A 16,048-nucleotide genomic window follows, 5' to 3' on the forward strand; every position below is an offset into this window, starting at 1 on the left:
AGGGCAGTGTGGTAAGGTAGATCAGCCAAGCTGTGGAGGAGAGGCCTGCCCAGGTCCAGCGGCTGTCAGTGAAGTGGATGAAGTGAGGAGATGACAAATCCTCCTGGACAGAGCTATGTGTGCCTGAGAGCTCCGGGGTGCTCTCCTGTTCCATCCTCCCCTGGCATTGCTGCTTGGTTCCAGCTTCACCAAGGAATCGGAGTTTGCCAAGTGGAGATGTGGAGAGGAATGGCTAAAAGTCACTCTGTGCATGTATATCTGAGGACTTCAAGAATGATTTTCCCAGAACAGTGCAAGTGGCTCCTCAGGGGAGAGTTTTGGGAGCTTGAGAGGTACGATTTTAGGAGCTGAAAGAAAAGAGGTGAAATCAAGTGGCTTAAGGTCTTAAAAACAGGGCTGAAAGAGAGAAACGTTTAATTACTGAAGGCTGGGGGAAGAAAAGAAGGAGCGAAGCGAGCACGCTATAGGCACGCCAGGAGTCTTTGCAGGAGAGACAGCGGCGCGCCGAGCCGAGCCCGAGCCCCGGGGGTCGCGTGGCGGGCGGCGCTAGGGCCCGGGCGGGCGGAGGCGGGGGCGCGGCGCCGGGCGGCGCTAGGGCGGGCGGCGGCGGCGGCATGGCCGGGAGCGCGGCGCGGCTCCATCCCGCGGCCCCGGGGGGCGGCCCCCGCCGAGCGGCTGCGGGCGGCCGGGGGGAGCGGGCGGCGCGGCCGCCGGGAGGAGGCGAAGGAGGAGCGGGGGGAACGTGGACGTCGCCCGCATGCGGCCGGGAGCTCCCTCCCCCCCGACTCGGGCCGAGCGCGGGGGGCAGCCCCGCGGAGCCGAGTAGCTTTGCGGCCCCGCCGACGGGGCGGGCTGGTCGCGGGGCCGCGCCGCGGAAGGTAGGGGAGGCGGCTCCGGCCCCGCCGTGCTGCGACCTGAGCGCGTGTGGGCGGGGTGCGCCCCTGCGCCGGGATAAATAGCGGCTGGCGAAGCTGACAGCCCGGCCCGGGGCGCGCGGGTCCGGAGGCTGCGCTCGTGGTAGCGCCGGGGAAAAAAGTTGGGGTTATCGCTGACTCCGCTCCGAAGCCCCGCTCCCGCCCGCAGCCCGGACCGAGCTTTTTTTTGTTTCTTTTCTTCGTTTTGATTTTCCCAGCCGGGGAAAGGGGAGGACCGGAGAGCCGCGCGGAGCTCGAGCCGCGCTTTCCCCCGCTCTCCGCGCACCGCAGGGGCGATGCTAGAAGGCGCCGCGAGTTCGCAGCGCGCGTTCAGGGCAGCGGGAGGCGCGTGAGCTCCCGCAGCAGCCGCTGCCCCCTCCGCCCGCCCCGCGCGCCGCCGCCGGAGGAGGCTGCCCGCCCGCCCCAGCGGCCCAGGATGCGGTTTCGCCTCTTCTCCTTTGCCTTGATCGTCCTGAACTGTATGGATTACGGCCACTGCCAAGTCGGCCGCTGGAGACGCGGCAAGAGAGGTGAGTGAGGAGGAGCCGCGGGGGCCGCCGTTCCCGCCCCCTGCCTGAGGCAGGTGAGCCGACCCCGGGCCGGCAGCTCCGCCGACCGCGAGTACCGAGTCCTTCGGCCGCCCCCCGGTGCCGCCGCGCGGCTCCGCAGCTGTTCGTAGCGAGCGGGGTCGCGGGGCGCGCTCTTCGGACTGGACGCTGGGGCTGCTCCGTCCGCCCTGCGATCTGGTCTCGGCACGGCGGAGCCTCGGGCAGTGGTTTGCAGAGGTTTCGCTTCGTTGTGTGACGATGTTGTGCTCAAAGCGCGCAGTGCCCTTCGAGAAACGGGGAGAAGCGGTGCGCTGGGATCGGGTCTGTTTGGCTGAGATGCTGCTGCGGGGATTGCGGAGTTGAGAGCGGAGCGGTGTGTCTGTACAGCACCCGTGTGGCCGCAGCGGTTACTGCAGCTCTGCTCAGCTGTCAGCCGCCTGCGGTCTGCTTCCCTCTTTGCTTCCCTCTTTTTTTCTTTCTTTCTTTTGTTTTTTATTTTCTGTAGGACGAATCACCTTCACTGTAAAATGTTTCTGTTCTCCACGTGTTCTCAGTCGCATTGCCGTTCGTTTCCCCATTCTTTTCACAGCCGTTCGCCCCATTCCCGAAGCTAACGGTAAATCAGGTGGCCCCAGTACTGAGACAGACGTTGGGATTTCAGGACAAATTGCACCGAAGGGTTATTTGAATGGAGGGGGGGGAGAGAACATCTACAATGTAAAGCCGGTACAGATAGCAGTGAAACCTGCAGAAGGAGAAGAGCTGTGCTTCCCTGCAGCCTCAGAGTAGGCACAAATAAAACTGTACAGCACTTTAGTTTTGATGGTTCTTCAACAGATGGTTTCCAGAATTTAACTTCAGTGTGTGGCTAAAACGATAGCAGTCCTTGAAAGTGACCAGCCTATCTGTGCTAACAAAGGGGATACTGTGTCTTTAATTAAATGTGGAACTACTTAGAGTGCTGACGAGACAGCGGAGGGTGATAGCGGTATTTCTGCTTTACAACAGAGCTTAAGGGCTGCATTGTGGGAGCGCGAAATGAATAGGCATGGAGCTCGAGTGGCGTGAATTGTCCTCTGACCAAAACCTAAGCTGGTTTTAATTGATCTTATGTTCGACGATTGATCTCAGAGCGATTGTTGGGCGTGCTGAACAATTGGCTTTTCCAAGGAGATTGATTTAAATTAGTTTTTAGTTTAGTTATTGGATAAATAAGGTCGGTATTGACAGTTGGCTTACTGGCACTGTTTTGTGCCATCACCTAAGGGTTCTGTTTTGTGCTTCGAAGAATGCAGCCTTTTCCAGTTAATAAGGCTGAAGAAGTAAGCGCAGCCAGTTTTGAGCACTGAAAGCAAAAGCTAAGAATGCATTCAATACTATAATAGACTTGCCATGACACATGCAGTCTGAAGTAATGCTTTCGTACAGGATTCAAAATTCCAATAATTTCACAATTTTTCCATATCCCATCTGCAAATAATCAGGCATTCACTGTGGGGTACTGGCAGTTAACGTTTCTTTGGCATTCTGTTTTGTCTGTTACATGATCTCAGATGCTCCATAATATCATTTTCTTAATGAAATGAAAATTTTGGCATCGATTCAGTCTCCTGTGTGGTAGAAATCAATTGCATTCAGTCTGGAATCAGGGCAAAAATCATGTGTAGCTGACTTTTTTTTTTCTTTTTTCTTTTTTTTTTTTTTTTTTTCCTAAAAAGTAGCTGAATTATTGTGTATTCTGAATGTTAAATATATGTATATGGCCGCATATTTGTGTGTGTGTGTGTGTGTGTGTGTGTGTGTGTGTGTGTGTGTGTGACTACTGTGGGATACTCCAGTAAACAAGAATTTAGTTAATTCTAGTGGACGTTTCCAGACTCCTGTATTCCCCTTCTTCTTTCAACCCTTTCTCATACCAAGGAATCATGTCACACTGCAGTAGAAGTGGAATGAAGTACTAATGCTTAGAATGTGGCTCCTTTCTGGCATTGGTTTCTGCTCTATTACTGAATGCCCCTGCTTTAAAAGTTGTGCTTTATGTGTATCACAGTCAGCAGATGCTGTGAATGCCACTGCTCCTCTTAGTTACTCTGCCTGGTTCAAACAGACCAGAGCCCTTAGTTCTCTGGAAACACTCTAGCACCTCCTCACCTTAGAAGTCTTGAGCCTAAGAAGGTAGATATGATGATTTGCCTTTCTAACAGAATCTATTCTAAAATGTATTGAAGGGGATGTAGCTTAAAGGTCAGTAGTCCAACCTCGTAGCTAGCTGATATCAAGACACCTCCTTTCCCTTTTTCTTTTAGTTGTATAATTTGATTTTTAACTTCTTTTGAATACCTTCTACTTGTTCATTTCAATCTTGGATTTCTTTCTCTGTATCACTCAGCATAAGGTGAGTGACACCATGTCTTAGGACATCACTGAACATGGTGGTGTGTGTGAGAGACCAATCAGTTTTTCCTTCTCTGAGAAGTGAGGAGAACAACTTTCCTGAACTTCAGATCCAAATGGTAGTATGTAGAAACGAAGACTGTTAGCCATGCTTACCAGGAGGAGTGATAGTGTTCTGCAAAAGCACTGACTGAAAAGAGTTTGGTTTCTCTGGAAATGACTGCCAAAAAAAAAAATTAGTTGCTGAAGTCAATGTGATAATAATGATTGCATGGATGGGGAGACTTTTCTGTAGTAAGAGAGACTAAGTAGAGTTGATGAGACCCTGCTGGCATGGTGAAGAGATGCAATGGGACACATTTGCATGAGGAAACTGGAGTTTATCTACATCCAGAACTCCAGAAAAAGCAGCGTAGAAAACTTGTCTTTCTATTCAGTTTATGAGATTTCATATTCAAGCAGAGTGATAAAGGCTACTATATGTACTCATCTGCCAAATGTTCTCATTCTGTATTGGATAAAGGCTGTGTCACTGCAAATGCATGGATGGTGAGCAACAGTAGAGATGGCAAAATATCTGCAGGTGGAAATAGGAGGAGGGTCTGGGAACGGAAAGTTCCCTGTGTCCAAGTGGCTCAGTAGAGCTCTGTGTGGGGTGTTTGTGTATGCATATATGGAGGAATGTAGTCACCACAGTCTGACTGAAGCTGCTTAAATTTGTATCACCTTATGCAAGATGGAGATCTTGACCGCACATCAGTTATTAATTTACATGGATTTACAGCTAGAGGAAAACTTATTGAGATATAGGGCTTTGGGAATTAGCTTTATTAATTACGTGATTACCTAAGAAGGGGATAATATCAGAGCCTTTCTCATTTGTATGTGTGGTCAGGCTATAGGAAAGATTGAGCACTCAATTATTAGGGAAAAGGAATTAAGGAAAAATGCATTGATTCAGGCATATACCACATCTGCTTTGCAAGAGCTGTACCAACTCCAAAGAGCAGTAACTGCCTTAACAACAGCAGCATACGGACAGGAGCAGGGAACACCTTTTGGTTGTGGGTCAGTATCCGGGCTTTTTGTCTGTTCTTTCTTCTCTTTGAACTTGAAACATGTGTTGCATTTGGAGGACTGTGAACTTCTTGCTGGTGGGTTAAAGCTTAAAATCCTTCCAGGAAGCTGTACTTTGAACTCTGTGTTTTCCTCAGGTGTTATGTAAGTGCTTGTAACAATTTGTAAAAGACATGTTAACACTTGCTGGAGTTATTCCCCAGGTACTTGTGATCAGTAGTAAAGCTCTGGAGGGCCGCTTCTGTTCCTCAACCCTTTACTACTTGGAGTAGTTAGTTACAAAACACTCTGTGTATACAGATCCTATTACACCAGCAACAATATCCTAACAATGAATCTGCTGAAAAGTCAAACTTAATAAATAAATAAATGAAATTGGCTACTCATACCCTATTGTCTGGTAAGTCTAAGGAAGCTTCTCACTAAAATGTCAGCAGAAACCAAAACTTGTATGAATGAAGGAATAATGAGCTAGCTAAAGGCACAGCGTTGCTGAGGATAATCGGTGCTCAAGTGGATTGTGAAGGTTTGTGAAGGGATGCTCAAAATGCAAAAAGTGGTTCAGTTTGAAAATGGGCTCTGAAGTCCAGGAGCTTGATTCAGTTGCCCGATGTAGGTTTCTATTATTGCTTGTGATATTTTAGCCACCCTTTTGGACCTGGCAAGTTTGGTGGGGATGTACATGACCTTCTGGAGCAACAGTGGGAGGATTCCCATAGAGCAGGTCACATGCATCTGACACCCTGAGGTGTCTTTGTGGTGGAAGATGAAAATGGAGAGCATGTCCCAGCACATGCTGTATGTACACATGCTTTCCATTCCTGTTTGCATCCATTATCTACCATTAGTGGTCACTTGGGATGAGTATACTAACCTAGATAAGTATCTGGCCAGGCATGGCATCTCTGTCCTTTTACTCTTCTGTATTAAAACCTGTAGGAAGATTTGCAGAATAGTTTCAGTGTGATGAAGGGTATATTTGTCTGCTTTTTGACTTATTTGAATACTTTCCAATGTCTGGGAACATGTCTTCCAAGGCTTAGCTGAAATCTGTTGCTAGAGCAGGTCAAAATGCATGGCAAATACCTAAAAGTGAGGGTGCTTACTGATAAGGGAAACTAACATGATAGAAATAAGAATGCTAATTCACAATGAAGTCTATCATCTGCAGTATACAAGGACATGCAATTCCTATGATAAAATAATACCATGCTAATATACTTGACATAAGTCATAATCAGTAAAAATTTTGACATTATTTAAAACACACGTGGAAGGTGTTCTCTGTCAAAATTCAAGGCATAGAAAGAAAAACAATGGTCTTCCTTTTTTTATTATTATTATATTGTTATATTATTATTATTTCTCTTTCTACTTCTAAGAGCCTGACTATGCCGCGGAGGTCTGCTTTTCATTTCTTATGTAGCTATTTTTAATAATAATAAAAAAAAAACCAACCAAACAAAAACCTTAGCTATTGATTTTTTTTATTTGATTTTATTTTTATTTTTTGATAGATCAGAGAGTACTGTCAAGTCAAACCTGCAGATCATCACATGTTGCAAACTTTTTCCCAGTGGAATGTACATCAAACTCAAAAACTTACAGCTGAGTCGTAATACCCCTTTCCAAAATGCATCCTTGATATAAATTGTAGAAATGGAATTTACTTGATTGCACAAATTATCTTCAACATGAATATCATACATTTCTTTTGTAATTGGTGGAACTGTGGTCAATGTGGTCCATGGAGCTGTTGGTACAAGTTAATCCATCCTGTTGTAGATGCATCCCTTTGCCTGGGCTCCAGAAATATTAACAAACTCAATAAATGTTAAATAAGATTACTTACTTGCCTTTGAGTATAGTATATATGAAGTATATATGAAGAAGATACGTACATCTTTGTTGTTGGTCTCTGAAACAAGCTGAAAGCAATGGCAAATGAGAAGGAAACCCCCACATCCAGCTTTCTTATGTTTTCTTCACAAATTATGTTGGTGTAGCTCTTTTCAAGTTACAGATGCAGTCCCTGGAAAGCTGTGCTTTCTTTTTTATTAGAGAGGCTTGATAAATGAGAGGCTTGTTTAGTTTTAGACATTTTTAATGTGTGTCGCTCTGAAAGTAGTACCTCCTTTTCATTTTCATGGAAACCACAACAGTTGCGAAGAGCACAATAGTGGTATTTGATAGAGCAAATTCTCATCTACAAAGCACTGTTTTTCAACATAGTCACCATCATTAGCAGATGAACTGATCTAGACTCTCTTCATTTTATGGTGTGACAGCTGTGTATGGCCATCTGGAATATGGCTTGTCTTTCATATTGCTGTTGCCACTGTTGAAACGCACCATCCACTGCCTCACTGTATTTACATCCACTGTTTGGTCTTGGTAAACATTTGGCAAGTACCAGCGAATGCCAGTGGGTGTCATTTTTTCTGCATGGAGGAATTCAGTTCTACCCCTTTGCTACATAGGCACTTCCATGTCAGATGCCATTTTGTCAGACTGCCACTCTGCTGCCATCCTTCACACGACAACAGCATGTAACAGAATACTGTTAGGAAGATTCAGCCTCTGCTGCCGTACCACCAACATCTGTCTCTGATGTTGTGGGCCAACATAATAAAATAGAAGGCGTTACTTTTGGAGCAGCCCTTGTATGATACTAAATTTAATCACTTTTTTTTTCCCCCCCCTCAAGCATTCTTTTTCTTTTCACCGCAAAGATTTGTTTGGGCACAGTTTGAGAACCTTCTGGTATTTGTCTAGACTCCAAGTGTTTGCTAATCCTTTTTAGTGAAAAGCGTGACTTCATACATGTTTGCCATTGATAATGCAAAAATGTAACAGCTTGATCCTTTCATCAGAGGCTGCTTTAAATACTAAAAGTAGGTACTGCCATAATGTGTATAATCACTGTCTGTGCAGTGCTTGTTTAGTAGATGCAATATCTTGGGAAGTATTATTTGGGTGCTGCAAGGTCGTGTTATGCATGCAAAATCTACTGCTTTTTGAGTAGTGTTGTTGGCTTTATAGCCTGTTAAATCTCCTAAGAATTTTGTTTTAGAGAGTGGAAAGGATTTGCAACAACTCTTTGCTACCTGGATCCTGATTAATCCATTTCACTAAGCAAAGTATCAGGTGAATCCTGCTCCTGAGGGCCATTGGGCAGGTGTAGAGTTTGAGTTTGCATCTGCTTTTGTCTACACAATGGCTTTGTTCAGCCAACTCCATGCATTAAAGCCATTTGTTGACTAGGGTTTATTTTTGTATCTCTTGAACTTCATATACCTGCGAGCAACAGTCAACTTGCCTGAATTGAGAATCAAGTGATGGAGCTATGTTTCTCTATATCTGATCCAGCTGTCACTTGGTTTACCATGAGGTGAACAGTTCTGCTCATTTTTACTAGTACTTTTGTAAAACTTTGAGGACAAATGAAGTTGAAACAGTTTGAGATATTGGCTCCCAAAAAGGCACTCTAGTGCAGCAGTGTGTCAAGCACAGAAGAGGCAAGAATGAGAGTCTGATTGACAGGCACATGGATTAATGGTACCTTTCCAATATAGTTTCCATATGGAGATAGGGAAGGGGGGATTACAGCAAACTGGTGTTTGTAGATACTGTATGCCAAAAGCTTAGTTGATGTGAAGGTCAGTGTTCTGTCTGTGGAGTAGAAGCAACCACTGTAGGTCATCACAAGTGCTTCTTTCTGCAGATTTCCTCATCCTGTGAGACCATAAGGGTTTGAGACATTGTGTGCTTAAATTTGGCCCATTTCAGCACTTTGGTTCAGAACCAAGCACATCTCTGAGCTTTGTATCATCAAACAGTGTTCCCAGGAGCAGGTGCATTTTGTGAATGTGTGCACCTTGTCCTGATGTCAGTACTGAAGTACTCTTGAATGCAAGACTGAAATTAATTTATGTAGCTTTGCATTAACCTCACTTCATTGTAGTACAGTTGTTTGTTTTTTGCCATTTCAAGTTTCTTTTTGGATGATTGCATGAAAAGGTGTTGGTGATTGCGTTTCTTGGTCTTTCCTCTGGAGTGTAAAAACTGTAAGGTGTGAAAGAACACAAGGGAATAAAATGTTAATGTGAGGCAAACAGGTCTTTTTCTAGTTGTTTTCTTTTTTTTTCTGTTTTTCTTTTTTTTTTTTTTTTTTTTTTTAAGTTATCTTAAGTACCTTGATTATGTGATGGTAAAGGAATGGGAGGCTTTTAAGATCCCATCAGTTAAGATGTGGTGAACAGTGTTTAAAAAAAACAAAGTTCATTATTTGTTTCCCCATGATAGGAGAAGCTTGTGTTATATCCTTCTGTAACATGTAGTTTGGCATTCAGTAATTAATTAATCATGGCCTCCAGTAATTAATCAGTTATGTATTACAGTAGAGCCAAGCGCTCTATGTATCTGTGAGATTTTGTCCTTTTATAAATGAATGGAATTTGTGCTATTTACTCTGACTTCTTTTTGTTTGTTTTTATGGGATGGCATTTGAGTGGCTTTAGCGAGGAAAGTGTAATTAATTACAACCAGTATTTAGAACAGGCATGCAATTCTGTAATTACTTTTCAGAACAAACACTCATAATTGCATTATGACCACTGTTTGAAGAGGGTACCAGCAAATATGTGTGGTTTGCATAGATTCAAAATGTTGTGGAAGTCTTTCTAGTAAGATTTACAGTTAGTAAATAATAACTTTTTGCTCTCTAGGATTTTTAAAATGTAAATACAAAAATAATACAGAGCCTATGGTTTAGACATTATGAGTCTCAAATTCACCTTGTAGAAACTTGTCTGTTCTTTTTTTCAGGGGCATTTTGGGATTTATTTTTTTTTTTTTTGTGAATCATCAAGATTGTCTTCATCTTGATGAAAAAGACACAAATACGGATGTAACAAGGCAGAGGGAGGGCTCTAAAAGATGAATGATGTTTGGGATATCAGCAGTTGGGTATTGGCACTGAGAGGTTGCATGAACCCTATTTCCCAAGCAGACTGGATCCAGCAGTGAATCTGTGCTTATGCACTGGGTAAAACTTGTACACATTTATTCCACAAAGGGAAAACAGCTTTTGTGTGAGAGAATTGCAGTGGTGTAATAAAGTATAAACTTCCTGATGCGGGCAAGTTCTTTTTTTTTTTCCCCAGAGTTGAAATGCTGGCTGAAATATGTTACAGACAAATACATGCACTGATGTATGGTCTCTGCAGCCGTATGGTTGCCACCTTTGAAATTAAAAAAAAAAAAAAAAAAAAAGCACCATCCACCCAACCTCAGACCAGCCACATCAGAGACGGCTGTAGTGCACGCACACATCATCTGCACATGTATTGCAGCCCAGATATCAGCCGGTGTGTCCATGCTGGCGTTTGCCAGGCAGGTTGGAAACCACAGAAGCAGTGACTATGCTTGGCAAAGGTAGATATCACTGACTTGCTCAATTCTTTTTCCAACTGCTGCAGATTTTTTGATTGCTGTGTTTTTCTTATAAACTTGCTAACCTTCGTGTTCAATGTACAGGCAAGCCTGTAGCTAAGCCTCTGTTAATGGTATCTAAAGGTTAATAATTTTTTATGTTACCTGCAGTGAGTTAGCATTTAAGGATCCCAGCTGAGGTGGGGTCTGGTAGCACTGACATACTGACGTTGCTTAGCTGACAACCAAGGAAGAAACTGAATCAAAGTCACCAGAGCAAAGCCTGGCCTGGATTCCCCTCCACTAGCAGGAATGATCTTTGGCCTTTCATTGCAGCTTGTTCAGACCTGCTTTATATCCAGTTTTACACAGTACATGCTAATAACATAATGGACATGGGCTCAGTTTTGACTTATCAAGAGGAGCTGTAACTCAGCAGGAGGCTGTAATGCAGCCATCGGGCCTTAGGTTGTGTTTAGAACACAACAAGGCAGCAGCCCCCTGTTTTAGTTTGTTCCAAGCTATTGCCCATCATTGCAAAATGCTTATGTATGGCCTCTGACTTGAGATGCTTCACCTTTGCTAGGGGTGGGAAACCAAACGATGTTCTGTAGGGTGTTTGTTTATTTACCTAGCCTCATGGAATTGCATATTTTAATATCTTCATCAGGAGCATTTGCAGGGGGTGGTTTCACTTCTGTGTTTGGTCTTCTCTTCTAAATCGTCAGTCTGATCTCCCCTGTTTGGAGCCCTCTCTTGTGAGGAAAGCTGACCTGAGGAGGCATGCTGCCATTTGCAGATTTCCCATGCATAAAACTTTTGTTAACACATGTATACATCAAAGCCAGTGGTAAGAGAAAATAATTTCCTGCTTTATGTAAATGTGAAGCAGCATATTGGTGTGGGGGAAAAAATGACGTTATGGCAATGAGGGAATTAATAATTAAAACATGCAATTGAAAAGGTGCTTCTAAACAAGTGCTTTGGATTCCAGCTGTGTTTCTCACAGCAGTAGTGAGGTCTGCAGGACTGCAGTGACTTCACTGATGCTGAGATGCCAGTGGCCATGTTTTTTGAAACCGCAGAATTTTAAGTGCTCATCATAACTGTTTTATTCTATCTCAGGTATTACTGGACTCACTGGTGGCTCCCCAGAGGAAGACTTGAATTTTAGGAAACATGGAGAAGAGGAGGGTTGGGGATCTTATCAGCATATCTTGAGAGGGTGCCAGGAAAACAGACCCAGGCTTCTTTCAGTGGTGCCAGTGCCAGGACAGGAGGCAGTGGGTGTGAACTGGGGCACAGGATTTCCTTCAGAGGCTGTAGGTCTCTTCCTTGGGGATGTTCAGAAGCTGCCTGGCCATGGGCCTGGGTCCCCTGCTCAGCAGGGGCCAGAGGGGAACAGGGAGCCCTGCCAGCCTCAGCTATTCTGGAATTCTGGGAAAGGCAATTTGGTAACATCTCAGATACCTAGCTTGTGCCTGCTTGGTTTTTGTAATCATCAGCTGTGGAGAGGAAATATAGAGCACCCAGTCCGTTTAGGAATCTCTGAGGTACATGATCTAAATTATCTGCAGTAATAACCTTAGCTGTGTTGAGGGACTTGGTTTGGACTTAACATTGTTAAGGTTTTGAGCAGTGCAGAGGAGTTTCCTTGTGTTGAGTGGTGATACAGGAGTTCTGAGTTCAGCAAGACTCTCAGGCTTGCAGAAGTCACGAAATATCACCTGCTCCATCCCAACTTCCCTTCTTGGCCCTATGTAAAAAAAACAAAACAAAACAAAAAAAACAATCAAAGAAAGCCAACTAATATTGTTGCAAAGGGGAAATGAAATGTTGGAGGCAAAATCAAACAAAATGAATACATGAATTTATCTGGGTGATTTGGGCCGTTTCAAGTTATCAGGCAACACAAAATTGGGTTCTCTATCATACCAATTTTACATCATAGGAGTTCTTTGCTCCTCAACGTTTTTCTTTCTGAAGTTAACAGTTTCCAAATACCAGAGGCTGGCTTGTGAATGAGGTGATTGAAATACTGGAACTAACTTTGGTCTCCCTCATTTTATCAGTGGATGATGCCAAACTGATCTGGTAGAGTGCATACGACCAAAATGGTGCTTGTTCTGGTAAACATTGCACTGTCATGCAGTAGTATTGTCAGATTATACAGGAGGGCCAAATGTCAGGCATTTATCTTAAATAAGAACTGTAGTATGCTTTTTCTAATGCTGTATCTGAAAACTCAAAACTTTTTCATTCCTTTTTGTTCTTTCCATCAGACTCCTGGAAAAAGTCCTGCTGCTTCCAAGTTCTAGTTTTTGTAACTTTAGCAGTGGCATAAATACATGTAGGGTTTTTCAGCTTTTGGAAGAGGGTTGAAATGTGACTCTATTAAACCTGAATCTGAAGACTGACTTGGTTCATATTGTTTTCTCTTAATAGCTTTCCAAGCAGCCGTTAAGTGAAACTACTGCATATTGAGCCGGGTGTAATATGAGGCTCATTGGGTAAAATAACATTAGTCTGTGCTACTTAAACACACTCTGAAAGGCTTAAGGAGGAGAGGAAGGAAAATATTTGAAGAGATCAACTGGGATGTGGTGGAATACAAGTAATGTCACCTGAGAAGGATTAGAATTCGCCAAAGCTTGACCTGAATGAAGACCTCCATTTAGGGCTTGTGTTCCTACCAGATGAGCTGCAGTAGTTTTTCCATGCAGGGCTTTCTACCAGCAGTCGTAGTGAAAGAACCCAGTGATTTACTTGGCTTCTGTGTCTCAGTAGCAATGGAGCTTTTTTTCTTCTTTAGTAAATAAAAAAAAAAAATCCCAGTTTAACATTCTTTCTTATTAGCTGCAGCTGGCTTTTTCTAATTACCAAAGTCTTGAGAGAATGTAGCTGAGAAAAATGTTGCTATTTTCCTCATTGGCAGCTCATTGTATGCACTGTAACTGATAGGCAGCTGCATATCCTATTCACATCCTTAGATGCAGAAAGCCTCAAAAATATGTACTGACACCTCAAAATCCAGGAGAAGACTATGGAGGAGCTGATAGCAATGGCATTTTCTGTTGTGATTTTTTTATTTTTTTCTTTTTTTATTTCATAGTGAAGGGTTAACGAACCCAGCAGCCCCATACTCTTAACAGCATGCCTGCTGTGATGGTCTCTTTGAAAACTACTTATTCTTAGATACCTAGTGCCTCTGAAGGAACAAGTAGCAATGAGGTGAGCTAGAGCTGGAAGTAGACAAAACAATTACTCCTGTGTCATGTCCCTAGGTGGATGTTCACCCCTATGGACCATTATAGTCAGTCATGGAGGTCTGAGAATTGCAGCAGGGTTAAGTGGGAAATCCTTTCATATGGAAGTCAACATGATTTATGCTTGCTAGCATCATAGATGTTCAGAGGAATTTTACCTTATGCTTCTTGGTTTGGGTTTGGGAATGACAGGTTGGGAGTACCAGTGTGGAGAGGAATTTGCATTTACCAGCAAGAGGTTCTTTACACCTTTCTTTGAAGCACTATTGACTGCTGCTGCAGGGAGTAACGCTTTTGCTCTGTGCATCAATTTCCATGTGAAATTTTTGTTCCAATTTCTCTTTTCACAGAATAGCAAGATCCATGCTAATGGTATTTGGTTCTGGATTTCTGTGAGGTTCAGCTTAGTGTGCACCTTTCCGGGCTTGATTTTCCTGAAGCACATCGTAAGTCACAGTTAAGCCTAGCAGAAAAGTAATGAAAAAAGGCATGCAGTGAAAAGCAGCACTATGGAAGAATATGGCATGTCTCTCCAGAGGCTTGTATGGGAATGATTTAATGTCAGAACTAGTTAGTATTATCCTTCTCTCTCATTTATGTCTCACTGCTAACTTCTGAAACTTTGGCAAGCACTATCCGTTTTGTTTAGCCACAAACATTGCTGACTTGTTTTTTCATCAGTGCTTCTTACTGCGGTAATTCATTTCTTGATTTTTGTCATTCATGCTTAGTTTGTAACAGAAACTCTATATCTGCTTTCTCCATGAAGTAAACATATAAAAGATCCCCATGATATTCTACTGTATGGAGTAATTTCTGTTTTGTTTACGTATTTTAGCCAAGGAGAAGCCTGATTAGCTGAATGTTTAATAGCGTTCAAATACGTCCTAGAGCTTTGCATTTGCTGTTTGATGTTCCATTTTATAGCTTTACTTAAATGCTCTGCAGGGATTGTGGTTTAGTGGTGGGAGCATGAAATTTGAATCCAAGGTGCCTGTTTCTCTTACCAACAGAGCTGGTAAGTATGTTTTAAACGTCAGATTCTTCTATCCCACCACCCCCATAATGCATTTTCTCATGTATGCAAAGAGTTTTTTTTTCCTTTTCCCCCTTCCTCTCCTCCCCCTTTTGCCTTTTTTCCCCCCTCGTTTTTAAAGTAAGTGTTGAAGATTCATGGCTTAAACAGGAATTGCAAGTGCCTCTGTTTCTCTGGTGTGTAGGACAGTGTTTTATCACACTGCGTTTTAAATTGTATCAGTGATTTGTGTGGCTGAGGGGTCCTAGAGTGTTAATCTCCAGGCATGTATACAGTTCTTACAAGGGATGATAAGCACATAAATGAGTTTCCTGCCTCCTCAGGTTCACTGACGGAGCAAACATCTGCATGTAGAACATTACATCCATGCCAGTGGTCTAAGAGATTTAGAAATGTTTTGTTCTGGCTGATGTGAAGTCTATGTTCTCCGCAGATTTTTTTCATGGCAAGATGTGTCCGAGAGACTTTAAATGCTTTTTTTTTTTTTTTTTTTTCCTGACATATTTTACTAATTTTCAGACACAAAGGATGGAGCTCTTCATATGCAAGTAGTTATTTGCAGTAGACTGATTAATTGCAGTGTGAAAGATTTATATATGCGTAGAGCCCAAGTATATCTTATTTCATACCTAAGAAAGATAAAGACTTTGGAAATGGCAGGAGACTTGGGGCACCTCAGACTGCAGCTTTTAAGTTGTTTCAAAGAGGTCTGCTTTTAGAGAACACCTTCCTGGTTTGTTTGCTTGTTTTTTTTTTTTTTTTAATTATTATTTTTAATTTTTTTTATTTTATGGTAACTTACCTGAAAATGGAAGCATAACTTTAACACTTAAGGCATTTTCAAAATAACATAATGTAAATTTCTTACATTAAGAATGAAAAATGTATATTTATAATGCATATTTGTCGTTACCTCCTCAGTGCTGCCACTGTCTTCCCTTTAATTCTAAAGTCCCTTATTATTCACAATACAAACATCATCTATGGAATGTGAGCCAACTAGCTTCTAGCTTTTTATGAACACATGACTTGTCTGCTTTTAAGACTTTATTCACATTCCCACAGAACTATAAAAAAAATTCAATAGCTTTTTGCCAAACAGTAATCTTAATTTCTGCCTGAAATGTCCAGAATGCTGAACATGCAGGGTGCACAGGTAAATCAAACACACTTTTTTTTTTTTAATTGAGGAAATTCTATAGCCATAAAGTGGTGATCTTTCTTGGCTGCTGTGATATAAGTGGATATGAAAAACAGAAGCTGTTTTTTTTCTTAATGTAATTCCTACTAGATGAGGAGATAAAACTGTATGTATCTGAACAGCAAATGAGCTCCATCTGTTCTAATTCAAGATCTCAAAGTCTGGTCCATCATTTTTGT

At 42.8% G+C, this 16,048-nt stretch overlaps 1 protein-coding gene across 2 annotated transcripts in view; it reads left to right on the forward strand.

Moving 5' to 3' along the window:
* Positions 1 to 704: 704 nt before the first annotated feature.
* The window catches only part of RSPO2 (R-spondin 2), a 96,192-nt gene continuing 80,848 nt past the window's right edge, over positions 705 to 16,048 (forward strand). The window contains exon 1 of one of the 2 annotated variants that reach the window (XM_048940158.1): positions 705 to 1,444. In XM_048940158.1, the coding sequence (XP_048796115.1) occupies positions 1,351 to 1,444 (94 nt within the window). In that variant the 5' untranslated portion in view covers positions 705 to 1,350. The remainder of the gene's footprint in view (positions 1,445 to 16,048) is intronic. The other variant, XM_048940157.1, reaches the window with a different exon arrangement.

Source organism: Lagopus muta, chromosome 3 (genome assembly GCF_023343835.1).
Source record: "Lagopus muta isolate bLagMut1 chromosome 3, bLagMut1 primary, whole genome shotgun sequence".
Lineage (NCBI taxonomy): Eukaryota > Metazoa > Chordata > Aves > Galliformes > Phasianidae > Lagopus > Lagopus muta.